The sequence below is a fragment of the Ursus arctos genome, unplaced genomic scaffold, assembly GCF_023065955.2.
Source record: "Ursus arctos isolate Adak ecotype North America unplaced genomic scaffold, UrsArc2.0 scaffold_19, whole genome shotgun sequence".
NCBI classification, from domain to species: domain Eukaryota; kingdom Metazoa; phylum Chordata; class Mammalia; order Carnivora; family Ursidae; genus Ursus; species Ursus arctos.
The window spans coordinates 23,927,515-23,954,011 of NW_026622863.1; the positions used below are offsets into that span (position 1 = coordinate 23,927,515).

General features: G+C 37.9%; 1 protein-coding gene across 1 annotated transcript in view; it reads left to right on the forward strand.

Moving 5' to 3' along the window:
* SNTB2 (syntrophin beta 2) overlaps positions 1-26,497 on the forward strand; it is a 102,344-nt gene that overhangs the window by 20,789 nt on the left and 55,058 nt on the right. The window contains exon 2 of the mRNA XM_026495105.4: positions 24,928-25,141. Within this exon, the coding sequence (XP_026350890.1) occupies positions 24,928-25,141 (214 nt within the window). The remainder of the gene's footprint in view (positions 1-24,927; positions 25,142-26,497) is intronic.

Below are 26,497 nucleotides of genomic sequence, written 5' to 3' on the forward strand. Positions count from 1 at the left end.
CAGCTGTATTTGCTTCCATAGGGTCTCTAGGAGCACCAGAAATCTCCCACTGGGCACCAGATTCATTGGGTTCTATGGCATCAACTCCATATATGGAGTTTTATTGCTCCTCAAAAGAAAAACATGTTGAGACAGTAGTTTCTAAGAAGTTAGACTTTGCCACAATTCCTTTTAGACCTAGTACCTCAGGCCTTTTCTAGCATAGATTTAAAATTCTTTCAGAAGCCCAAATTCCTTACAGGGACAGATGATTGATTAATTTTGGTCTGTGGAAAGAAAGGATCTTAACTTAGTGCACTGCCCACAAACTAAATGAAGTGACTGCCGATTTAAGCTTTGGGAAACTTAAAACATATTTAAGAATATCCCGTCTTAAACCAAAGCCAGATATTTTCAGATGATGTACCAGCACAGGAAATCTACAGCATGGGCCCCTTCAATAATCCATCTCTGTTGAATAGTCTGTGGCTTGAGCAAGTATTTTTCCACTCCCCAGTTTACCACATCTTTCTTGGCGTCAAATTACCTTTCTGCTTAATTCAAATCGTTAGTTTAACTGTTGGGCTGAATTCAGTTATGGAAGCAGGAATGGAAATTATACAGTGATGTTACTGCTGCATCGTTCACATATGGTCATAGTATTTATGTCCTGATGATCTTGTTTTGTTTCCCTAAAGTTATGTTTTAAATTGGCTATGTACAGAGAGGGACCCATTAGCAAAACAGGAATCTGCATATGCATCACCCAGTTTACTCTCAAGGGAGGAAATAATTAAGTAATTTCTCAGTAATGACCCTCAATTCCATCCCAGGGAGGAGGTTGTTGTTGGAATTCACTTTTCACAGAGACTTCTGTGACCCTTCGTAAGGCAGGGAGAAAGACCTCCAGTTTTATTTTCCTCCTTTCCTTTCCCCTCTCGCCATTTGATCCTTGGCTGTGTGTTCTGGCATCTGGTTTGGTGGGTGTGACATATGGCTTTTTTTTTTTTTTTTAGTTTTTATTTTAATTCTAGTTAGTTAACATAGAATGTTGTATTAGTTTCAGGGGTACAATATAGTGATTCAACACCTTCATACATCACTCGGTGCTAATGACAAGTGCCCTCCTTAATCCCCATCACTTATTTAACCCCCCCACCTCTCCTCTGGTAACATCAGTTTATTCTCTATAATTAAGAGTCTACTTCTTGGTTTGTCTCTCTGTCTCTCATTTTTTCCCCCTTTGTTCGTTTGTTTCTTAAATTCCACATATCAGTGAAATCATATGCTATTTGTCTTTCTCTGATTGACTTATTTTACTTACCATTATATTCCTCAGCTCCATCCATGTTGTTGCAAATGCAAGATTTCATTCTTTTTAAGGCTGAATAATATTCCATCGTATATACATACCACATCTTCCTTATCTTTATACATTCATCAATCTGTGAATCCTTGGGCTGCTTCCATTTCTTGGCTCCTGTAAATAATGCTACTACAAACATAGGGGTGCATGTATCCCTTTGAATTAGTGGGCTTTTTCTTTTATTTGGATAATATTATCTTTCCCATTTCCTCTTCCCTGCATCTAGCATTTCCATGCTACTTCTTCAATACTTTACACACATGGTCCCCTAGTGATCCCAAACACAATTTTTTTAAAAAAGACTTTGTCCATTTGTTTGTCAGAGAGAGAGCATAAGTGGGGTGGGGGGCAGCAAACAGAGGGAGAAGCAAGCCCCCCAGTGAGCAAGGAGCCTGATGTGGGGCTCGTTCCCAGGACCCTGGGACCATGACCCAAGCCAAAGGTAGATGCTTAACTGACTGAGCCACCCAGGTGTCCCCCAGACACAATTTTAAGGTTCTGGTAACTTTAGTTGAATTTGAGGGCGGAAAAGTGGGATAAATAACTTTTCCTCAAATAAAACTGAAGTTTCTAATAATGCTTCTAAAAAATACTTAAACATAACCAATGTGTTATGAAAAAGAATCTATTGTGTATCTTTGAAATCCTATCTTTCTATTCAGGTTCTATACACAGTTATGCTTATTAGAAAGTGTAACGAATGTGGGAAGCCACTCTTGGCTCCTACCTTTAAACTTTTTGTTTAGCAGTCATTACTCATCTCTCCAGTCTATACTCTCTGGACAAGGTGTAGGTAATTAATCTTCAATTTCCCTACAGGAAAGTATCTTCGTGCATTTTTTAATAAGGAATTTGCTGGCATTCTTCTTGCAGAATATGAAAGGAATTCTTACAGGGTAAAGTACAGTAACTATGCATTTATCTATGTTGATAGGATAAAGTAGTTTATTCCTAAAGAGGTGAAACTAACTATTTGACAAATTTATAAGCTTCCACAGTATAGCCATAGTGACTGACTAGTTGGTTTGTTTTACATTCGGTTGCCCTATATTTTTCCTTACTTTTGGCCCATAGGGTACCATTATTTAGGTTATTTTTGTCACCTAAAACTAATCGGTTTAGGCTCTTTTTTTTTTTAAGATTATTTATTCGAGAGAGTGTGTGTGTGTGCGTGCGTGAGGGGGGGAGGGGCAGAAGGAGAGAGAATCCTCAAGCAGACCCCTCCTGTGGGGCTTGATCACTTAACCGACCGAGCCACCCAGATGACCCAGGTTTGGCTCTATTTTAATGGGAGTTGGATTCAGTGCTGGCCAGTTTGACAATATTTTGAGGTCAGGTCTTGCCTTAGTGGAGTGAAAAATATAGGGAGAAGATCATTTGTATTGGGGTTACACTAGATGGATAATACTGTACCTGAATCTGGTCTTACTGGTTGTTTTTTTCCCCCTTTGCTACATGGGATCTCATTGACTTGGGTAAAATATCAGCACTAGAGATGTTCTCTTTGAACCTTAGTTTCTTTCTCCAGACATTAAATATCTGACATTTTAAAAACATTAATACTACTTTTTAAAAAAGATTTTATTTATTTGGCAGAGAGCACAAGCAGGGGGAGCAGTAGAGGGAGAGGGAGAAGCAGGCTCCCCTCTGATCAGGGAGCCTGAGGCAGGGCTCCATCCCAGGACTCTGGGGTCATGACCTGAGCCGAAGGCAGACACTTCACCATCTGAGCCACCCAGGTGCCCCAATACTACTGTTTTTAAGAGAATGAGTAGTAATTACAATAGCTAACATTTATTGAGTATTTACAGTGTTCTAGACACTGTTCTAAGTGCTTTACATCATTTAATTAATTAGGGACCATTGTTTTCCTCATTTTAAGGATAAGTAATTTGAAGTATTGAGATATGCCCAAGTATGAATGGTGAGTAAGTGGAGAAGTTCTGAGAGGAACCCAAGCCATCTGGCCCCAGAGCCTACACTCTTACTACTGTGCTAATTATGATTAGAGTTCATCCCAAATGTTCATTTCTGAGATAGCTACGTAACTAGGAAAATGTACAACTTCAGGGGACAAAACACTAGAAGTTTAGCAAGATAGTTACATACACAGCAAAATTCTGGAGACCTCTGTTCTTGTAATTTCCTCAGTTTTGAGTAAATTTGACATTTTCATTTTTATTATTTAATTTTTTAAAATAACTTTTTTTATCACAAACTAATCAAGTATTTTCAAAAATTCAATCAATAGGAGATTATATGTATTAAAGATTCCCCTTTCCCCAGGTTTTTTCCTGTCTATACAATTTATTTTGGATCATCTTATAGGGTAAGAGAATATATTATTATATTCTTATAAATGTACCTACATTGTATATTATAATAGTAGTAAGCATTTTGTGTTCTCATAGTGATCACTTAGGGAGGTTTCAGAGAGCCATCTCATGTATGTTATGTGCTTCTATGATATTAAAATATTTACAGAGTGCCCAATTCCTTTTGTGATTTAAAAAAAATAGGGATCGGAGCACCTGAGGCTGTCAGTTAAGCATCTGCCTTCAGCTCAGGTCACGATCCCCGGGTGGAGCTCCCTGCTCAGTGGAGAGTCTGCTCCCTTGCCCTCTGCTGCTCCCCCTGCTTGTACTCTCTCTCTCTCTCTCTCTGTCAAATAAATAAAAAATAAAATCTAAAAAATTAAAAAAAAAATAGGGATAAATTTGTTTTAAAGCAAGGAAAGAAAAAAAGAAATATTTATCGTACTGAGGCTTAGGCTAAAATTCCACATTACTTTGGAGGGAAACAGCTTCTGTTTTTTTTAAGTACATGCCCGGTAGCTTTGGGTGTATATATTTAAGATGGCTTAATTAACCATTTCAAATGTAAAGATCCTAATGATATTTAATCATTCTTTAACTATGCTTCAATATAAACTTGAAGTTAAAAAGAAACAAGCTGTATTGAAAAGGTTTTCCCATGTGACCTTTGTTGTGGTGGTTTGTTTTACTTGGGTTTATAGATTAAGGCTAAAGCCAAATTTGGCATCACCTGTGCAGGTATGTGTGGCGTGCATAGAGACAAGCCCTTTACCTGATTGTGTGCTGTTACTTGAGGGCAGGAACGCTGTAGTGTACATCTTACAGTGTCCTGTTCACAACTCATGCATGTGTCTGATGCATGAGTGAGATCTATGTTGTGTCCTTTCTTTAACTCAGTTCTTTAAAAACATACATTTATCCATTATCTTAAGAAGTTTGTGACCTGTGTTTTGGTATTGATCTCAAACTCTGCTTTGAGGGAAAAGTCTTTTGTAGTTTTAAGGGCACTTTTTTCCTTTTGTACCCTTACCTTGGTAGCTCTTTAAGGAGGAATAATCCATAACGGCCAAGACTATGTTTCATGGTGGCTGATAACCCTTAACTGAATATCTCCAGTCCTTCAACAGCAGATCACTGCTTTCCACCTTGAACCCTACACTCTAGCCTTTCCTACCTACTTACATTTCTCTGAATGTTTCATGTTACTCCTTTCCTCTATGCTGTAACCCCAGCCAGGCTCACTCATTTCCACCGTGTCTGCCTGAGGCACTTTTTTTATCTTTCAAAGGTCGAGTTCTCCTATGCGAACCTTTCCTGACTAACTCCATCCTAGCCTGTCCCTTCAAAGTTAAGCACTCGTTTAGGTTACCTTTTTTACTTTGTACATTTTATATATATTTCTATGATAGTCCTTATTTGTTCATTGGTGAAATATAGGAGTACTAGTTACATGCTTGGTCTTTCTTTCCATCTTTGCTATTTAATGGCAAAGTGGCAAGTTTGTGTTTTGTTTTGTTTTGTTTTGTTTACCTTCTCTAAGACCTTGGTTTCCATTTGTAAAATGGGAGTAATGTACCTGTCTCATAGGGTTGTTGTGAGATTAAATGGAATTATACATACAAAACATAACTCTTTTTGGCGCACACAACATTAAATGAATAGTGAGCATGGTGATTGCATATTTATATCTTCTGTTATAGTTTGAGCTTCTTGAAGACATGGAATGTTCTATTCAGCTTATGTTTCCCAGTATTTTGCCTCAAATAGGTTTGATCTGTAAGTGCTTATTCACTGGGAAAATGACTGTCCAACACCATCAGAGCTTTACACCTATTTTCTCTTATGTTCTTACTTCTCACTTGTTTTCCTTCCAATAGGCTATACTATGAAAAATACTGTTATCTTAGGATTTTTGTTCAGTGTGTTGTGCCTTCAGCACAAATAGAATTCTAAAAAACATCTCTTTTAACCCTTAATAAGAATTACTTACCAATAATATAAATTAAAATATGCTGTGTCCATATTACATTGGGATTTCATGGCTTAAGAGTCTTAGGAGTTCAATATCTTACCACAGTTTTGGATATATGAAGTACATTCATAAGTCCTTGCAGAGTGAGAATTATTTTATGTGAGAACAAGCAATCACATTATTGTCTTTTGGGGAGGGTGTGGATGATTGAGAAAGAAGACAAGAGAAAAATAACTGGGCACTTCTATTTTTACATGAGGCTGGGGAGCCCAGCATATGAGCTTTCAGAGATTTCCAGTTTTATTATTTTTTTAAGTTTTTATTTAAAGTCCATTAGTTAACATACAGTATTTATATTAGTTTCAAGTGTACAATACAGCAATTCAGCAATTCCATACATCACTCAGAGCTCCGCGCGACAAGTGTACTCCTTAATCCCATCACCTGTTTCACCCATCCCGCACCCATCTTTCTCTGGTAGCCATCAGTTTGTTCTCTTGCAGTTAAGAGTCTGTTTCTTCGTTTGCTCCCCCCTTTCCCTTTGCTCATTTGTTTTGTTTCTTAAATTCCACATATGAGTGAAATCATATGGTATTTGTCTTGCTCTGATTGATGTATTTCACTTAGCATAATACTCTCTAGCTCCATCCGTGTCATTGCAAATGGCAAGATTTCATTCTTTTTTATGGCTGAGTAATATTCTGTTGTGTGTATATTGTGTGTGTGTGACACATCTTCTTTATCCTTCATCAATTGATGTACACTTGGGCTGTTTCCATAATGTGGATTCATTGCTGCTGTAGACATCAGGGTGCATGTATCCCTTTGAATTAGTATTTTTGTATTCTTCCAGTTCTTATTTTTAACCCACATAAAAAAGGGAGACACTTCCTACTAAAAACCCCATTATGGTTCATATATGTGTGTTTTCCTACTCATTCCAGGCATCCTCTTTGCATTGTTGCTGAGATAGTATTTATTTCACACTTTTCTACTTTTGGGATTTCCACCAACAGAAAATCAAAACACAATTGTAAAATTAGAGCGCTGAGGCATTTATAAAGGTTGGTATGTATAGTATCAAAACATTTTATTCACTCACTGAACTTTTAAGCAGAATAATCCAAGTTTAAGAATAATTCCAACAGGGGCACCTGGGTGGCTTAGTCGGTTGGGCGTCTGCCTTCAGCTCAGCTCATAATCCCAGGGTCCTGGGATTGAGCCCCATGTTGGGCTCCCTGCTCGGTGGGGAGCCTGCTTCTCCCTCTTCCTCTGCCTGCTACTCCCTCTGCTTGTACTCTCTCTCTCTTTCTCTCTCTCTCTGTCAAATAAATAAATAAAATCTTTAAAAAAATAATTCCAACAATTTTCTCCACTGTTAAGAGGCTAGTATTACCGCTTGAATTTTCAGCTTTATTTTGCTCTGTGTCCTTTGTGTGACAGGCTGATATAATCAAGAGCAGTGGTCCTGAGAGGATCCTTTTTTCCCAGAGCCCTGGTCTCCTTTGTGAGCTTTATCTCATTAGTCCACAGTAGTTGTCTGGCGTGTATAGGTCTATTTCTGAATTCCCACCACATGTTATCCATTATGCTATCTGATAATGCCCTTGGGAGGAGGTCTTAGCCAGGTTTGTACACTAATTTATTTAATAAACATTTACTGAGTACCTGCTTTTTGCCAGGTACCATGCTAATTTCTGAACCTGGTGAAAATGATTGTCAAGGTCTGCATTAAGTAATAAAAGTAATATCTCAAATTGGTATGGCTTCTACAATTTCTAAAACATTTTTCCATACTTTAATTGATTTAATCTTCACAATAACCCCGTAAGGGTAGGCTTTACATATAAAAAAACTGAAATCTAAAGAAATGTAATTAAGACACTTATGTGAATATTACCAGTTCTGAAGGGATGGACACTGAAGCACGATATTTTCCAAGAAATAATAACTTTCTTTTGAAAAATTGTATTCTGGGGCGCCTGACTGGCTCAATAGGTAGAGCATGTGACTCTTGGTCACAGGGTCATGAATCTGAGCCCCACATTGGGCATGGAGCCTACTTAAAAAAAATTTAAAAAAGATAAAAATGAAAAATTGTATTCTTATGCTTTTTATTTAGTTTTAGCTTGGCTAGGTCTACTGCACCACCATTCTAACCACCCTCTCCCCATTGCCGTTGCCATTGCTGCCACGGCCATGACAGGGAAGGAGATAGTGGCTGTGACTCTTCCAGCCCCTCTCTGCTTCTGATGGCTGAGAAAGCAGCATTTGCTTTCAGAGTAGGTGTACTAGTGAGTTAAATATTGATCTCTGATTTGTTTTTTAAGTCTTATGTCCGATAGAGAAAAGGTGAATTACAACAAGATGAAAGGACTCTGGCCTGAGTTTTTAAAATATGTTAATGGTAAAGTAGTAGTAATAAAATGTACCCTTCTGCAGGATGGTTAGCCAGCCAGTACGATTCTACACTACCTAAAAAACCACACTGAAAGTTGAGGATATACTGAGGAAAAGATGACATGGGTGTTTAGCCATGGCCTTGCCACACACTAACTGTGACTTGGAAGAAGTTTTCTTATTTCTTTGAGCCTCATTTTTCTTAGGGTTTCAGTTTCATAGCTTTAAAAATGAACGGGTTGGACTGAATTATCACTAAGGTGTCTTCTAGCCCTAAAATTTTGTAAGTTATCTATTTTTAGATTAGTATTTGTCCCCAGAACACTCTGGATAAATGTGTTTGTGTGTGTGTGTGTGTGTGTGTGTGTGTGCGTGCGCGCGCACGCACGTGTGTATGTGTGTGTGGGAGAGAGAGAGAGAGAGTATATGTGTAGGAGGCCAAACATAATACATTTGAAATTAATAGCTATTTCATTAATCTCTAAATATGGTAATTTATTTCAGCCATATTGAGCATACCTCTGTAATTCATGTGTACTTACTACACCGGTGAATCTTTCTCCTTTCCTGAAATAATCTCCAAGAGGGAGAGAGGAGGATTTAGCATGTGTGAAGATAAATATAATCTCAAGATAAGCACTCTTACTGATTCTAGGAAGCTAATAATAACACAGATTGGCTGTCAATTGCAAGGGCAAACCTCATATGTCTAAAGCTGCTCTATAATATTACCTTAATGGAATTTTGAAATTAAATACAGGTACCTCTAGAATGATGGTATTTTTCAGTTTAATCATTATTCTCACACCTCAGATTTACTGTGGCTCACTAAGAATGAAGTAAATTAAGTGGGGGAGAATGGGAAGATGTTGGTCAAAGGCTACACACTTCCAGTTAAAGGTGAATAAGTTCTGGGGATCTGCCGTTCAGCGTGGTAACTACAGTTAGCAATACCATATTACATACTTTAAAGTTGCTAAGAGAGTAGATCTTAGATTTTCTCACCACACAATTATGTGAGGTGATAGGTGTGTTAACTAACCCTGTGTGGTATTCACTTTCAAATCATTTGAATCATTTTGTAGAATGTCTATCAATTTGGATTTGTCTCTTGCTTTATCATAAATAGACTGAGCTTATGTGTTGTTAGCAAGAATGCCAGAGAAGTGATGCTTCCTTGTCATGGTTTATGGGAGTGCAGGGTACATGACATCAGTATGTCTCAATACCAGTATTACAAATTTTGACTTCTGTCAGATTTTTCCACATAACATTTCTGTTTTTCCCTTTGTAATTAATAAATATCTTGGGGGAAATTCGTTGAGACTGCAAATATCCTGTTACTCTTTAAACTTTCACCCGTTACTCTTTAAACTTTTCACTAATTTTAACACTCATCACTGGGTCTTGCCTGCCACGATTATTACTGTAGTGGCCTAATCATGATTTTCGATTTCTGCCATTCCTTTGACACTTATTAATTGGAATTATTCAGTAGGGCTGTCCCTACTTCTCCTATTTATTTATTCCATTTATTTATTTATTCAATTATTTATTTATATCAGTATGGACTCAGGGATGTTTACTTTATAGGTTTTAATTCCATGCCATTATTATTTATTTTGAGGCTCAAATGTTCCAGCTTTTGTTTTCATTACCTTCTAATTAAAACAATACAAAAAATTATCAGTGAATACAGTTGTTTGATGTGGTTTGAGCAACGTATTGCACTATAAAGCTCAACATTCACCAGCTGATTTCTAACTCTTAACAATTCTCAGTCTACTACAACTGACTCCTTAGCTGTTTGTTACATAAGAATGAGGAGGAAAAGAACATGAACACGTCTTCATCTTTTCTCCTCTTCCTGAACTCGCTTAATTCTGCCATTTTGGTCAGAAAATCCCTAATGACAACAAAAGCTTGGCAGTTACGAATAGCAGTTCTTTTGTACAGTAAAAAAATTACAAAGCGTTTAAAGATATGGAAACTTGGATGGTATTCTCCTTCCCCAGTGGTAATTCTGACTGGATGTGCAGGATGGAGTGCTTGCTGACCCCTCCAACACAGCTATTGTGCTTCACTAATATTGTGTTTCCGTCTATAGTTATCACTTAGGTGCTGATCTAAACAAACCATCCGGTGTGTCCAGCTAGTCCAGGACACATCCACTTAGCAACAAAAATACGGATAAGGATTTCCTTGAGCTTAAACACCTAGAATTTTTTTTTTGGTCTAGTAGGAAAATATTACTTTATTAGTATTTTTATTAAGTATTTTTCAATTATTTCATTTTATTTGCTTTTGTTACATCCAATTATATGTAACATTTTATTTGTATTTTTCCTATAGTATTTATCACGTTTCATTTTTTATAATTTCTACTTTATTATTTGCTCTTTTGGGGGGTACATACTTTTTTTTCTTTGTCAACTAAACAATGTGAGGACAGAATCTGTATATCGGACATTTTAAATAACCTACATGTTTTATATGTAAGAGACAGTTCTTTGTTGATGAAAAGGAGGAAACGTGGTTTTTAAGATGAAAAAAAAAGTTTCCTCTCATTAATGTTAGGAATAGATAAAAGCTTATTGAGTTTATTGAGGCAAGGATTTTCTTTACTTATAAAGGAATGTTTTAATCCATTATTGACCTTTCACAATAGGATTAAATTTTTATGACACTGCAAGAGCTAATTGTGCACCCATAAGCCATGTGTTTAAATCGATAATAGTTTATTAAGGAGAATTTTGTTATAATGGCAGATTAGTTCGAGTAGCAAATTTAGCTGAGGAGAACCTCAACAAAGATCATACACACAGAATTTATGTGATAACTTTCAGTATATGCAGGGAGTGACCATGTCCCACATATTCAAAAGGCATATATAACAATGTTGAGCAAGGATCCTTTATCCAAATATTTACAAAAGCCTTAATCTGTAGCTATTAGAACCAGTTTTTTTAAAGATTTTATTTTTAAGTAATCTCTATATCCAACATGGGTCTTGAACTCACAGTTCTGAAATTAAGAGTTGTATGCTCCACCGACTGAGCAAGCCAGGCGCGCCCCACCAATAGCAACAATTTTTAACTGGATTTTATTACCCAAGCCATAAATATTTGTCATGATTCAACAGGACAGGGAAATTAGGACTACAAAAATATATCTGTATTTGTGACAGAATTTTTCATACTTCATCTAACCAGACTTTACAGTGCATCTTCTGTGTTGGTGACCGCTGCTATGAGCACTATCAGTGTACTGCCAAATTTTGACTGATGTATAAAATTCATTTGTGCAATAACTAAGCATGCATATCGTATAGTGATGCCATGTAGAGTGGGGTGCAACTTGCTCTAAGAGGTTAGAAGCAAATGTAATGTCAAACGAGGGTCACAGAAAGAGTGTGTACGTACTAGAAAAGTACATGAATTTGGGAGCACTTGGATGACTCATTTGGTTAAGCGTCTGCCTTTGGCTCAAGTCATGATCCCAGGGTCCTGGGATCGAGCTCCATGTGGGGCTCCCTGCTCAGTGGGGAGTCTGCCTCTCCCTCTCCCTTTGCCCCCACCCCTGCTCATGCTCTCTGTCTCGAATAAATAAAATCGTAAAAAAGAAAAATACATGAAGTTTGCCTCATGAATGTGCAAGGGAATGTGTTCAGGGCCTTAAATAGCCCTGCATAAAATGCATCACGGTTCTGAAGTGTGACTAGAAGGAAAAACCAAAAGAACCACGGATAGATAAAACACTGTAAAATACAATGTATTGTAATTATGGTTGACTTTTATGGTGTCTTGAATTTAATCCCTTCAGTGTACCTTGGTCAAGTGGAAAAGATGGGCAAAACAGAAACTGTGACGTAAGACAATGCCATAATAGTGATGTGTAGAGTGTTATGGGAATATAAATGAGGAAGGCTGTGTGCTGTCAAAATTGGTCTTTTTGAAAAAGGGGAGACAAAGAACAATTAACGTGCTGTTTTTCTGGAGATATCTTCATTACCATCTCCAGATAGTCATTAAAGAATTAGCATTGGGGCGCCTGGATGGCTCAGTCAATTAACCACCTGCCTTTGGCTCAGGTCATGATCCCAGGGTCCTGGGATGGAGCCTGCATCTGGCTCCCTGCTTATCAGGGAGCCTGCTTCTCCCTCTGCCTGCAGCTCCCCATGCGTGTACTGCCGCTCTCTCTCTCTCTCTCTGTCAAATAAAGAAATTAAATACTTTAAAATAAATAAATAAGATTAGCATTAAAGTTGCATGATAATCCCATTCTGTAGATCATTTTTGTTCAATGCCTACTACCTTCCAGGCTCTCATACAGTTTACTTTTATTTTATTAGCTAATCTTATTTAATCTGCTCAGTTACTCAGTAAAATTGGCATTAGGTTTAATATTAGAGTTTTATGGATTAGAAGTTGAAATTGAGAAGTGACATTATTTGTCCAAGTCACAAAGTTTATAATTGGCAGAACTGAAATTCAAATCTGGTCAGTTTACACTCAAGTCTTAGACTCTGTCCACTAAACTCTACTCCCTCCTGAGTATATTATATTAATTATACACACACACATACACACTAATATTCAGTACCTACAATGCTCAAGCCCTGGCCTAGGTACCTTTCATACATTATCTCATTTAATACCCACAGTGGCCCTTGGGAGGGGGTATTTTATGTTTTATAAATGAGGAAACGGAGGCCCAGAGGTTAATTATGTGCTTAAACCTCCCAAAAGGCAAATTTAATATCAAGACTTGAACGGAGAGTGTTTGACTTTAAAGTTTGTTGCTCTGCTTTTATACTTTAATGATTTTACAAAAATGATCCAAAGGGCATCGATTGTAGGTTAATGCAAATGCATTATAGGGTGTGAGCCGTGGATCTAAGACAATTCCATGCTGATAGTCCATTTTTTTTCAGCATTTATTGAATAGTGACTTCCCCCATTATTGTCTTGTTTCTACCATTGAATCTGTTTCTGAAATTACTTTTCTAATCCATTTTTATTAATTGACAGCATATGTTTAAAAGTTAACTTTAATATTATTTATTATAGAACACATGCTTATTATAAGAAGGTCAAACATTATAGGAACAGTTAACTTCAAAAATAGAAACCCCTATATTCCAATGCAGATATAACAGCTATTAGCAAATTGGCATATTTTCTTGCTCCCTTTATGGACATACTAAAACTATATATAATTTTTTAAATATAAAACTGAGAACTTGCTTTTGGTACTCAGCAACTCTGATACCCTTAGTTTGGCCCTTAGTTTTATAGTGTATGAATCATTTTATAGAATTTTAAAAAATATGGTAGGGTTCATTTTTTTTCCCAAAAAAACCTAGCCTCTGCTTTACTATTTCAGCAGGAGACTAAGAAGCAATATAAATTATTCCTAACCAGCCTGTTTCTTCTCTTTTTGTTTGTTTTTGTTTTAGTAATTTCTTTGTTTTATAATAATTTTTTATTATGTTATGTTAGTCACCATACAGTACATCCCTAGTTTTTTATGTAAAGTTCCATGATTCATTACCAGCCTGTTTCTTCTTCTTTTTTTTAAAGATTTTATTTATTTATTTGACAGAGAGAGAGACAGCCAGCGAGAGAGGGAACACAAGCAGGGGGAGTGGGAGAGGAAGAAGCAGGCTCCTAGCAGAGAATCCTGATGTGGGGCTCGATCCCAGAACGCCGGGATCACGCCCTGAGCCGAAGACAGACGCTTAACGACTGCGCCACCCAGGCACCCCCAGCCTGTTTCTTCTTAAGCAAATTGCCTTTCTCGTTGCCTCTGTTTCAATGGAAATGAAATTAAATAAAGTCCTGTCTTTCTATTTTTTCTAATCCTAATCCTAATCAAGACTTTTCTACTGTTAGTCAGCAGTCCTCTCTGCTTATATGCAAGCAGAAGGGTCTGAAACAGATTGGAACGTTGTTTCACATAAAGCAATACTTTTTTTATTAGGTGAGGGAAAAGTACTAAAAGTGGAAATGACTTATAACAACAGAGATACGACATAGAAAGTAAACATAAATCTCAAATACCAGAAGGAAAAGAAAAATATGGAATTTGATGTAATTTTTCAGATACAGTGTCTCCCAGGTTTTAGATTAGTTATATAAAGGATTTTAAATACACATACTGTGTGGCACTTCCCACAGGGAAGTTTGTTGGTAGCTATCTTCCTTACAAAAACATTTAAAAATGCAAACCTAAGTTGTTTAAAACTGCTTTTTTTCAATATTTTATTTATTTATTTGAGAGAGAGAGCATGAGCGAGAGAGCACAAGCAGGGAGAAGGGGGAGGCAGAGGGAGAAACAGACTCCCCGCTGAGCAGAGAGCCTGATGTGGGACTCGATCCCAGGACCCTGGGATCATGACCTGAACTGAAGGCAAACGCTTAACCGACTGAGCCATCCAGGCGCCCCTAAAACCTGTTTTTATAAAAAGTTGAAAAGCTTGCATATTCTTTTCTAGTTTGAGGAAACATTCCAAAGAAAATCACTTTTTAAATTCACTTAAAAAATATTTACTTTATAAATGACCCACAACTAGTTTTACCATGTAAGATTAGTAGTTAAAGAAGACTGTGAAGGAGAAATTATATAGTAAACAATCCAAAGACGCAAATTATTTCAATCTAGCTTTTTGTTCTATGCTTGTATATATAAAAGTGTGAAAGCTAATACTTTTGTATGAAAATAATAGATATCTATGTTAGAATTTGATTAAAGCCTAAAAAATACATCTTTTCTTGCCAGTTTGCATAAATTTATTATAAAAGGCCATAATTTAAAAATCCTGAAGTTTTAACTGCTGGACACAATTTCAGAGCTACCTTATTTCTGGCTTATTTGGACTCATTCCACTGTTGCTCAGAGGTTCCAAAAGAAACTTGAGTTCTCCTTCTCATTCCAATAATAATTTGAGATCCTTGAAAAAGATAGATCAACTACTTTTATTGACTTGGAAAGGCCTTAGGTTGAAATGGAGAAGGAAAGATAGGTAATGAAATGAATTCAGAATCTTAGAGCCAATATAAACTACAATTGTTGTTTTTTAACCAAAAAATAACTGAAATCACATCTTATAAGCACATGTACTGCTTCTGAGGACGTGCTTGGGTTCTTTATTGGAAATATTTTCGTCCTGGTGACTGGCAAGAACGAATGAGCTGACTTCACAGGGTTAAATGATAGGGCAGTAATGGGAAAATAAGTATGACTTTGGAAATGATGGTACAGCAAATCCGAAGAATTATAACTCAAATTTGTATTAGACCTGAGATTCAGGTGATCATCATGTAATTCCTCACTGATACAATGTCACAAATCACTCCTCCCATGTCTTCACACAAAGAAAGTATAAAGAGACATGGATTTCCTGCTTTTAAAGAGAAAAAAATAGGGGTGCCTGGGTGGCTCAGTCAGTTGAGCGTCTGCCTTTGGTTCAGGTCATGATCCCGGGGTCCTGGGATCAAGCCCCACGTCGGGCTCCTTGCTCAGCAGGGGACTCTGCTTCTCCTTCTGCCTGCTGCTCCCCCTGCTGTTCTCTCTTTCTCTCTCTCTCTGTGATAAATAAGTAAATAAAATCTTTAAAAAAATACACACACGATATTTGTTCCATAACTGGAAGCTTGTATCTCCCACTCCCCTTCACCCATTTTGTCCATCCTCCCATCCCCTTCCCCTCTGGCAACCATCAGGTTGTTCTCAGTATTTATAGGTCTGATTCTGCTTTTTGTTTATTTATTCACTGGTTTTGTTTTAGAATCCACATATAAGTGGAATCATATGCTATTTGTTTTTCTCTGTCTGACTTACTTCACTTAACATAATACCCTCTAGGTCCATCTATGTTGTCCCAAATGGCAAGATCTCATCCTTTTTTGTGTGTGGCTGAATAATATTCCATTATATATATATATATATATATATATATATATAGTGGGTGTGGGTGTATAATATACATATTATGATATCACATTTTCTTTATCCATTCATCTGTCAATTGACATTTGGGTTGCTTCCATTCTCTATTATAAATAATGTGCTAAACATGGGGGTGCATATATCTTTTCAAATTAGTGTTTCTCATGTTTTAGTTTTCTTTGGGTAAATGCTCAGTAGTGGAATTATTGGATCATATGGTATTTCTATTTTTAACTTTTTGAGGAACCTCCATACTATTTTCCACAGTAGCTGTGCTAATTCACATTACCTCCAGGAGTGCATGAGGATTCCTTTTTCTCCACATCCTCATCAACACTTGTTATTTCTTGCCTTTTTGATTCTAACCATTCTGATGGGTGTAAGGTGTTATGTCATTGTAGTTTTGGTTTGCATTTTCCTGATGATTAGTGATGTTGAGCATCTTTTCATAATGTCTTTTGACCATCTGTGTATCTTCTTTGGAAAAATGTCTGTTCAGGGTCTCTGCCTATTTTTAATTGGATTATTTGGGGGGGTTGGTTTTAGTTCTTTATATATTTCAGATATTAACCGGTTATCAAATATATCAATTGAAAATATCTCCTCCCATTCAGTAGGTTGTCTTTTCATTTTGTTGATTGTTTCCTTCACTGTGCAAAACCTTTTTATTTTGGTGTAATCTCAATAGTTTGTTTTTGCTTTTGTTTCCCTTGCCCTAGGAGGCATAGCTAGAAAAATGTTGCTATGGTTGATGTCAAAGAAATTACTGCTTATGTTCTCTTCTAGGAGTTTTATAGTTTCAGGTCTCACGTTTAGGTCTTTAATCCAAAATAAAATACAGATGATTGGGCTTTATGCTCTGCTTTCCGTACTACCGGTTTAGATACTGATTGGCTAGAAAGGTGTTGATGCTAACGCTAACAACGAAAACAGTGCACACAGGAGAGGATTAAGGATAATGAAGATTAGTTCACGGTTGGATATGGTGATTTTGAAGGGTTGGGACAGCACCTGAGTGGAAGGAATTGGGACCTACAAGAGCCACTAGTTATAGAGAGCTGTGTTAAATGTAGGGATCTAGCATTGAAAGTTGCTAGGGACTAGAAGATAAAGTGAGAAGAAAGTGCTAAAACCGGAGCCTTGGGGAGCAGCTGCATTGTAGAGATAGGAGGAAAAACAAGGCATTAGAAAATAAAGGGACAGAAAGGAGGAATAACAGTTGATGGAGTGCACTGTCAGATGTTGGAATGGGCAAGAGTAAGGACTGAGAAGTTTGGATTGGGTGAGTGAGAAAACATTAGTGACTCTTTACAATACAGTTTTCTTCAGAAGAGGTTTAGGAGCAAAAGGAGAAAATAAAGACAGCTAGCATAAACTTTCTTTCTTTCTTTCTTTCTTTCTTTCTTTCTTTCTTTCTTTCTTTCTTTCTTTCTTTCTTTCTTTTTCTTCCTTCCTTCCTTCCTTCCTTCCTTCCTTCCTTCCTTCCTTCCTTCCTTTCCTTTCCTTTCCTTTCCTTTCCTTTCCTTTCCTTTCCTTTCTTTCTTTCCAGAATGTGGTAAAGAGAGGAAGGAACTAAGTCGGGCTTAGTAAGATGAAAGCATGGCTTTTCCAGTTTGGGTAAACTTGGTACTATTTTAGGCCAGTATTTCTATGGAGTACTTGGGTCTTGTGAGTCTCCTGTCTCTTTTGCTGTTCATTCTCTTCTCCCCAGCCCTTTAATAGTAGAATGTCCTCTTCTTCATCTATACTCCCTCCCTTGGTGATCGTGCTGGAAGTCTTCCATTTGCCACTCTAGGTTCACTCTTCCTTCTCTACCTGCTTTCTTTTCCGGGAGGCTGACCTGCACAAATTGCATCAACAAGCTTCTTTGCCCTTTGGCTTTTGTTGACTTTGGCCAATGTAGAGTCCCAACAGGACACTGGAGGGAAGGGAGGAAAAAAGTGAAATTGGAGCATTTATCCCCTTGGCTCCAAACTAGCTGAATTGACTGAAGGTCACTGCTCCTCTTGAGTCAGTCCTCTAAGGACTCCCCTGGGTCTGGTAACCAACCCCTTCCTCTCCTGGTCCCTTTACGCCTAGGTGTGTAAACAGGATATCACACTCTGTTTTCCCTTGTAATTTCCCTGACATGTTGTCCATACCTTTATAAATTGTCTCTTTATTAATCCTGTGCCATTCGTTTGCTGCTGGGACCCTGACTGATACAGTGATCTTTTCCAGTCTTGTGGCTTTAAATGCCAGCCACGCGCCATTTGCTCCCAAATTCATAGCTCTGGTTAAGACCTGTCTGCTGAACTGCAGACTCATGCATCTAGCTGCTAGCTACATTTGGTTGTTGAACATAGGTCTCAACTTTACTGATCTTTCTCCCTAAACCTGTTGATGGCAGCTCTGTCCTTCTGGTTATTTAGGGCAAAAATCTCAAAATCATCCTCATCCTCAGTTTCTCCCTTTTTCTCGCACCCCCCTCCCCATTCCTATGTGTCAGAATATCTGGGTAGGTCTACTTTTAGTAGAGAATCTCACCGCTTCTCACCACCTCCACTCCTTCCACCCTGGTCTCACTACTGTGATCTTAAACTTCTAATAATTGGTCTTCCTACTTTTTGCCTTTGCCCTCTTTCACTCTGTTTTCCATATAGTGGCGAGAATGATTAAAATACAAGTTAGATCATGTCAGTCCTCTGCTTAAAACCACTCTATGTCTTACCACTTCAGAATAAAAGCCAAAAGTCCTTGCGATGACCTCAAAGTCCCAACATCATCTTCCTCCTACCCCCATTATCTCTGTGACCCCATTGTCTACTCTTTCTTCCTTGATTACCCTGTGCTAGGCACACTGGCTTTCCTTACTGCTTTAGCACTCTTCTCCCTGTCTGCATCGCTTCTCTCAGATATCCGCATGACTGACTCCCCCACCTCCTAATTTAAGTCTTTGTTCAAACATCTTAATGAGGCTTACCCTAACCACCTTATTTAAAATTGCAAATTGACCCCCCTTATGCCACTCCTGATCTGCCTTCCCCTACTGTTCTTTTTCCAACACTTAACATTTTATAATCTATTCTATAATTTACTCCTTTTTTCTTATCTTTTAATTATCATGCAGTAAAATTGCCTTTTTCCCCTCTGATGGTGTACAGTTCTGTGAGTTTTAACACATGTAAATTATTGTGACCATCACCACAATCCTGATACAGGACAGTTCCATGCTCCAAAGAATGAATCATGTCTTTTCCATTCCTAACCTTGGCAACCACTGATCTGCTCTTAATCATATATTTTTGTCTTTTCCATAATGGGATCATGTAGTATGTAACCTTTCACCACTGGCTTTTACTCAGCATAATGCCTTTGAGATTTCCCTAAATTGCTCAGTGTATCAATAGTTCATTACTTCTTATCACCAAGTAGTATTCTATTCTGTGGCTGTGCTACAATTTATTCAGTCACCCATTGAAGGAAATTTGGGTTGTTTCCAGTTTGGGCACTTAACAAATAGAGCTGCTTAAAAACATTTGCATATAGGCTTTTATATGACCATACGTTTTGTTTCTCCAGAGTATAATTTACTTACTAATTACATTTATCTCTTTTTTTTTGCATGCTTTGTTTATGGATTTATTATTCTAATTTCCTTAAACAGTTCCTGGCACATACCAGGAGCTCAATAAATTAGTGAATATGCAATGTTACTTTAAAATGGAAAGGTATAGGGGCTCCTGGCTGGCTGGGCACCCTACTTGGTTTCCACTTGAGTTGTGATCTTGGGATCAAGCCCCACCTCAGGCTCCCCTGCTTGGCACAGAGTCGGCTTGAGACTCTCCCTCTGCTCCTCCCCTCCAAGCACGTGTATGCGCACGCTTTCTCTCTCTCTCTCTCTCAAATAAATAAATCAATCTTAAAAAAAAAAAAAGGAAAGGTATAGTGAAACCATAATCATTCTGAATACATTCAGGGTTTACATCGACAATCCCTAGACTGTGCAGTCTACTCAAACCCCAAATGACAGGATATTTGAGCTGAAAGACACCTGCAAGTTGAGAATGTAAAAGGCTTTTTACTGAAAGTAAAGTAATTCCTCCCTAATGTTTCTGGTGGCCATCTATCAGATCGCTGATTTGGAGGAGCAGTTTGGGATGAGGTTGAGGAGAAACCTCTTGGGAGAATACTTTAACAGTGATGTCACCATAACTCATTTGTGAGTGAAATGACAAGCCAGCTCTTCCACACTCAGGATAAACCAGAGACAAATTTGTTTGTAAAAGCTGGGGAAAATAATGGTACCATTCTCCCCACATTGTCTGATCCATTAGTTTCATTTAAACTCATAGTATAGGTCACCAGATTAGGTAAGAAAAAGTTAAGTGTTAGAGATAAAGAAGAAAATAATGATTATATGAAAGGTTGATGTCTGGAAAGGAAGGAGATTGATTTACTGGAATACCTGTGTTTACAGCCGTAACTTATGTTTGCATTATGAAGTATCTTTTAAAAGCCACATAAAAGGCATTCAGCTCAAAATCAGATGCTGCTTAATACCCCAAACCAGGGGCGCCTGGGTAGCGCAGTCGTTGGGCGTCTGCCTTCGGCTCAGGGCGTGATCCCGGCGATCTGGGATCGAGCCCCACATCAGGCTCCTCTGCTGGGAGCCTGCTTCTTCCTCTCCCACTCCCCCTGCTTGTGTTCCCTCTCTCGCTGGCTGTCTCTCTGTCACATAAATAAATAAAATCTTAAAAAAAAAAAAAAAAACCCAAACCAGGATCACAGTGTACCTCATTAAAATACATGGACCTCCTATAAACCTGCTCATTAGAGCATGGAATTCAGTAAGAATCAGTTGGATCTTGAATCCCATCCAGTGCATTATAGTTTTCGAAGGCTCAGTGAGATTTCAGTTTAAGGTGGTTCCATATTTAAATTTTGAGCAAGATTTCAGAATAAGTTTTCTTCATTTCTTTAGTAAGTTTTTTTTTGTATAAGTTATATGGACTCATAAGAATTTCAAATATACAGAACTATATAAAGAAAAGAAAGCAATCCTACATCTACATATAAGCACAGTTGATATTTTGATGAAAATCCTTCTAGACATCTTTCCAGGGGTGTGAACAGTACATGTGTGTGTTTTTGTCACTCTCACGAAAAGGGGTTATAGTGATGCTCTTAGGGTGAGGAGAAGCCTCTTTCATTTTTAGTAAGAGTGATCAGTACATAGAAGAAATTAACTTCAGCATCTAAACACCTGAAACATCAATGTTTCATTAAACATTTTGAGGATAATCCTCAACTATCAGGAAAAATGAAATAATTCTGAAATATATTGTGGGTTCTGAGTCAACCTGAATGCCGTGCAGGGGTGTACAGTCTTTGCTTATCCAGCCAGGTATCCAGGTGAGAGTACTGTGGTAACTGGAGAGGTCTAATTATAGGACTAAAACAGAACACTGTTAACTCTCCACCTCTCCCAGATCTCAGGTAAATTAGAAACAGATGTCTATTCACAGGTCTTCAGCCATTATGGATGGCCAGTGGATTGGGGTATGGGCATTGTCATCAATTCAAGTGAAATCACTGCTCTTTCATAAGGCCATGAAATAGGCTGTAGGTATATGTCTGTCTTAATTAAATGTATGTGCAGTCCTGAGTGACTGAATGAACTTCTGAGTAGATCATGAAAGGTCCTTTTACACCCCTATAATATTCAAGAGTAGTCATTTAGAATGCCTTTAATTTCCTCTGATTGATAGCCCAATAGTTGGTATAATGCCTTGAATGTTCAAAAAGCAAGTCTCTGCCATTGGCCGTGACTGGAAACTTAGGAATTTCTGAAGTTCTTGATATCTAATCCTCTCTTGAAAGCACAAAAAGCTAAAGCGTGTATTGAAATGCCTGAGTCAGCTGCTCAAGGGATATACTGGCTGCACCCCTGCTTATTTTTCTAGGATGAAAAAATCTCCTTAGTGACCTGAGGCAGCTAGCTTTTACCTTCTCCACCTAGAAATGCATGTATTATAACTGTGCATAGAAAGCACCTACACACGTGTACAAACACACATAAACTATATCTAAACTCTGGCATTATTATATTTTCTAGGATTATGCTTAATTTCAGCAGATCTTATTTAAAAACTTATAAGAAAATAATTTCACCCAGTTTCTACTGATTGCTCTTACAGTTTTTTAACTTTGCCAACTGTTTAGTTTAGGGAAGGAAAAGAAAGGCACGTTGGACACCTGGCTGGCTTAGTCGGAGGAGCTTGCAACTCTTGATCTTGGGGTCGTGAGTTCAAGCCCCACGTTGGGTGTAGAGATTACTTAAATAAATAAAAACTTAAAAGAAAAGAAAGGCACGTACTATTTTACTGAAACTTTTACTTGTTTAGTGTTACTTCCATTTTATAGATGAGAACCTCAGAACACTCAAGTAACTGTGAGGTAGAGAACACAGTTGGTTTTTGAACCAGGTCCATCTGAGTCCAAAGGACTGTCTGTAACCTCATCATGCTGTAGAATGAGCTGCAGAATGCTGGGCTTATGAAAAACTATTATCAGTATTATTAAGTAAAAAAAGCAAGGTTCAGAGCAGTAAGCATTATATACTACCATTATGTGAAGCATACGTATGTATACATATGTACGTGTGTGTTTATTTTTACATATGCTTAGCATATCTAGCATATGTCTGAAAGACCATATAATGGTTACCTCCAGGGATGGGAATTGGGCTGTTAGAAATCTAAGTGTTTTATTATAAAATCTTTTAGGGTGGCTCAGTTGGTTAAACATCATGACCTGAGTTGAAATCAAGAGTCAGCCAATTAATCGACTGAGCCACCCAGGCACCCGAGCTTGTAAAGCTTCCAATGCTGTAGAATATTAATACTATTATAATATTGATATATATGATATATATATATAACATAATATATATCATATATATCAATATATAATATAATATAATATATTGATATATAATATAATATTAATACTATTATAATATTGATAACGATCATATCTTTCTAGTTTTTCAGTTCCAGTGATACTACTCTAATGACCTACCACATTAGAGTTTGAGAGGGAAGTAGAATACTGATATCATATATCATGATAGCAGAGGTAATGATGACTACATTCTGTATTCATTCAACTATTTACTTTTTTTTTTTTTTAAAGATTTTATTTATTTATGTGACAGAGAGACAGCCAGCGAGAGAGGGAACACAGCAGGCGAGTGAGAGAGGAAGAAGCAGGCTCCTAGCGGAGGAGCCCGATGTGGGACTCGATCCCGGAACGCCGGGATCACGCCCTGAGCCGAAGGCAGACGCTTTAACGACTGCGCTACCCAGGCGCCCCAACTATTTACATTTTTAATGGCACTTGAAGTTTTAATAATCCTCGGTTTATCTGTTTTTTTGAAACAAGAGCACCATGCCTCAAATGACAGCAGTTTCCTCAGTCATGACTGAGGTCAAAGAAGTATTTTACAAGCCTTAAAATTGAACTTAAAAAGAAGAAAGTTTGCCAGCTACTAAAAGCTATGTTTTGTTTTGTTTTTTAAAGATTTTATTTATTTATTTGACAGAGAGGCAGTGAGAGAGGGAACACAAGCAGGGGGAGTGGGAGAGGGAGAAGCAGGCTTCCCGCCAAGCAGGGAGCCCGATGCGGGGCTCAATCCCAAAACACTGGGATCATGCCCTAAGCCAAAGGCAGACGCTTATCAACTGAGCCACCCAGGTGCCCCATGAGCCACCCAGGCGCCCCTGAAAGCTATGTTTTAATTCAGGGCTACCATTAATCAAAATACCTTATCTGAATACTTTATTTTTGTATTTGTTTTCAAATCTATAATGATCTGTTTATATAGCTGTCTCCCTTACTAGATTGGGCAGGGTCTGTGCTTCTTCATTTATTACTGTATTTTTAGTGGGTAGCTAAAATTCCTGGCAGTTGGTAGGTAGCTAAAAATATTGATTGAGCGGAATTGAATTGAACTAGAGATATTTAGCTTAGTTGGGAGAAGAGAGAGATAAATAATCTCAGTTTTTAGATAATTGAAGTATTCTCATGTGAAAGAAGTTTTTTCTGTATGCTTCAGTAGACTGCAAATCAGTGGGTGGAAATTTCAAGAATTTTCTGAATGTTGAGTTGTCTAAAGTTAAGTGGCACCGTCAACTATGGAAATAATTCAAGTATTTAATTGTTCATTTGTTTCTTTGTTTCTTTTTTTTGGCAACATGGGGAATTTTTTTTTTAATTTTAATTTTTTAAAGATTTTTATTTATTTGAGAGAGAGAAAGCATGAACAGGAGAAGGGCAGAGGGAGAAGCAGACTCCATACTGAGTGCAGAGCCTGATGCAGGGATCCATCCCAGGACCCTGAGATCATGACCTGAGCTGAAGTCAGATGCTTAACCAAATGAACAACCCAGGTGCACCCATTTCTTTCTTTACTCGTTTCTTCAAACATGTATTGAGCACACACTGTCCTAGGTGTTGGATAGTAAGACTGAATACATTATAATTCCTGCCCTCAAAGAACTCAGACCCAGCAGGTAAGCAGAAATATTAACAAAGGATTATAGCCCAGGGTGCTAGGGGTTGTTACAGAGGTGTAATGGTAATACCTTGGAGAGTTGACAGGAAAGGTTGTGGAGGAGGTGACTCTGAAGTAGAGTTGACCAGGCAGATAGAGAGGAGTCCTAAGCAGAAGGAAAAATACATGCAAAAGCTCAGAAGTTAAACTTTTTAGAATACAGTAGTGGTATCTCCTTTGGATTATGTAGCCTTAAAATACCGTCCAATCCTAAGATTCTGTGTTCTGGCTCTTTAACTTAGTGTCTTTTTTCACTTCCTGGCAGATATTACATGTATATGTGTATTTCAGTTGTCATTTTTCATGGGAAGCAAAAACAGTAACCGTCTTCTTTGATTTTTGTTCATAGTCAAGTTCATCCGAGAAGTAACACCATATATCAAGAAGCCATCATTAGTATCAGATCTACCATGGGAAGGTGCATCTCCTCAGTCACCAAGCTTTAGTGGCAGTGAGGACTCTGGTTCTCCAAAACACCAGAACAGCACCAAGGACAGGAAGGTCATCCCTCTCAAAATGTGCTTTGCTGCTAGAAACCTAAGCATGCCGGATCTGGAAAACAGGTGAGCTGTACCTGAGGCGAATATCATACTTAAGGCTTTACAAACTTAGAGACATGTTGTAATATTACTTATGCATATTATTAATAATATGACTGTTGACTACGTTATACAGAGGAAAACATCAGCCTGAAATGAGAGAATAATTTTTGGAGTTCCATATTTAAATTGCTTCACACATATATGTGCATATACATATATAGAAAAATTTGGGACAAACACACAAGAAACTTAATAGTGGTTACACCCAGGGAGTGAAATAAGATTAAAAGGTAGAAGGAGAGAAGGGGCTTCTACTCTTCATTTTATACTTTCCTGGAGTGTTAGTACTTTTCTCACTATGAAATTACTTTATAATTTTAAAAACCTCATTAAAGAAGTCTTAAATAGCCCCTCAGGTGGAAACTCCTTATATTGTAGATATAAGATGCAGATGCAGAGATCTGGTTATAGATATGGCTGCATCAGTTAGCAATGTGACCCTGGCAAGTTGGCGTCTCTCGACTCGAGTTTCCTTATTTGTAAAAAGAGAGAGTTGGATTGAATAATGTCCCTCGTAGTTCTATAGCCAGTCAGGTTCTGTGACTTTGTCTTCAGTGATTCCATGAGGTGGTACTGGTAAACCTAGTGTTAGGTTAGACATTAGGCAGAAAAACGGAGAGAGAGAGAGACAAACTTACCCAAAGACTTAGGCAGGGACCAGACTTTTTATAATGTACTTTCACTTTCATGGTCTCTTCTGATCTGAATGCACAGCCAGGTACCCAGTGAGGATGGGATGGATCACAAGAAGACAGCAAGAAGTTGAGTGATCTTGGACATTTTTTTAAAAAGATTAATTTATTTATTTGAGAGAGAGAGAAAGTGAGAGAGAGCATAAGTAGGGGGAGGAGCAGAGGGAGAAGCAGACTCCCCGCTGAGCAGGGAGCCCAATGCAGGGGCCCAATCCCAGAACCCCAGAATCATGACTCAAGCCAAAGGCAGACGCTTAACCAACTGAGTCACCCAGGTGCCCCAACATTGGGCATTGTAGGCCATAGGGGCATTAAAGATCCTGCTGTGTAATATGTTGTGTGGAATACTAGAGAGAGTTGAGCTCTGCAATCAGATAAACCTTTTTCATGGAAATCAGACAATCCTAATTAGGGTGACCTGCTGAAAAGAAGGCTCTGAACAAATACTTTCACCTCCATAAACCACTATATTCTCATCTGTTAAAAAAAAAAGAAGGATGGGGCACCTGGGTGGCTCAGTTGGTTAAGTGTCTGCCTTCAGCTCAGATCATGACCCTGGGGTCCTGGAATCGAGTGCCGCATCAGGCTCCTTGCTCAGCAGGGAGCCTGCTTCTCCCTCTCCTAT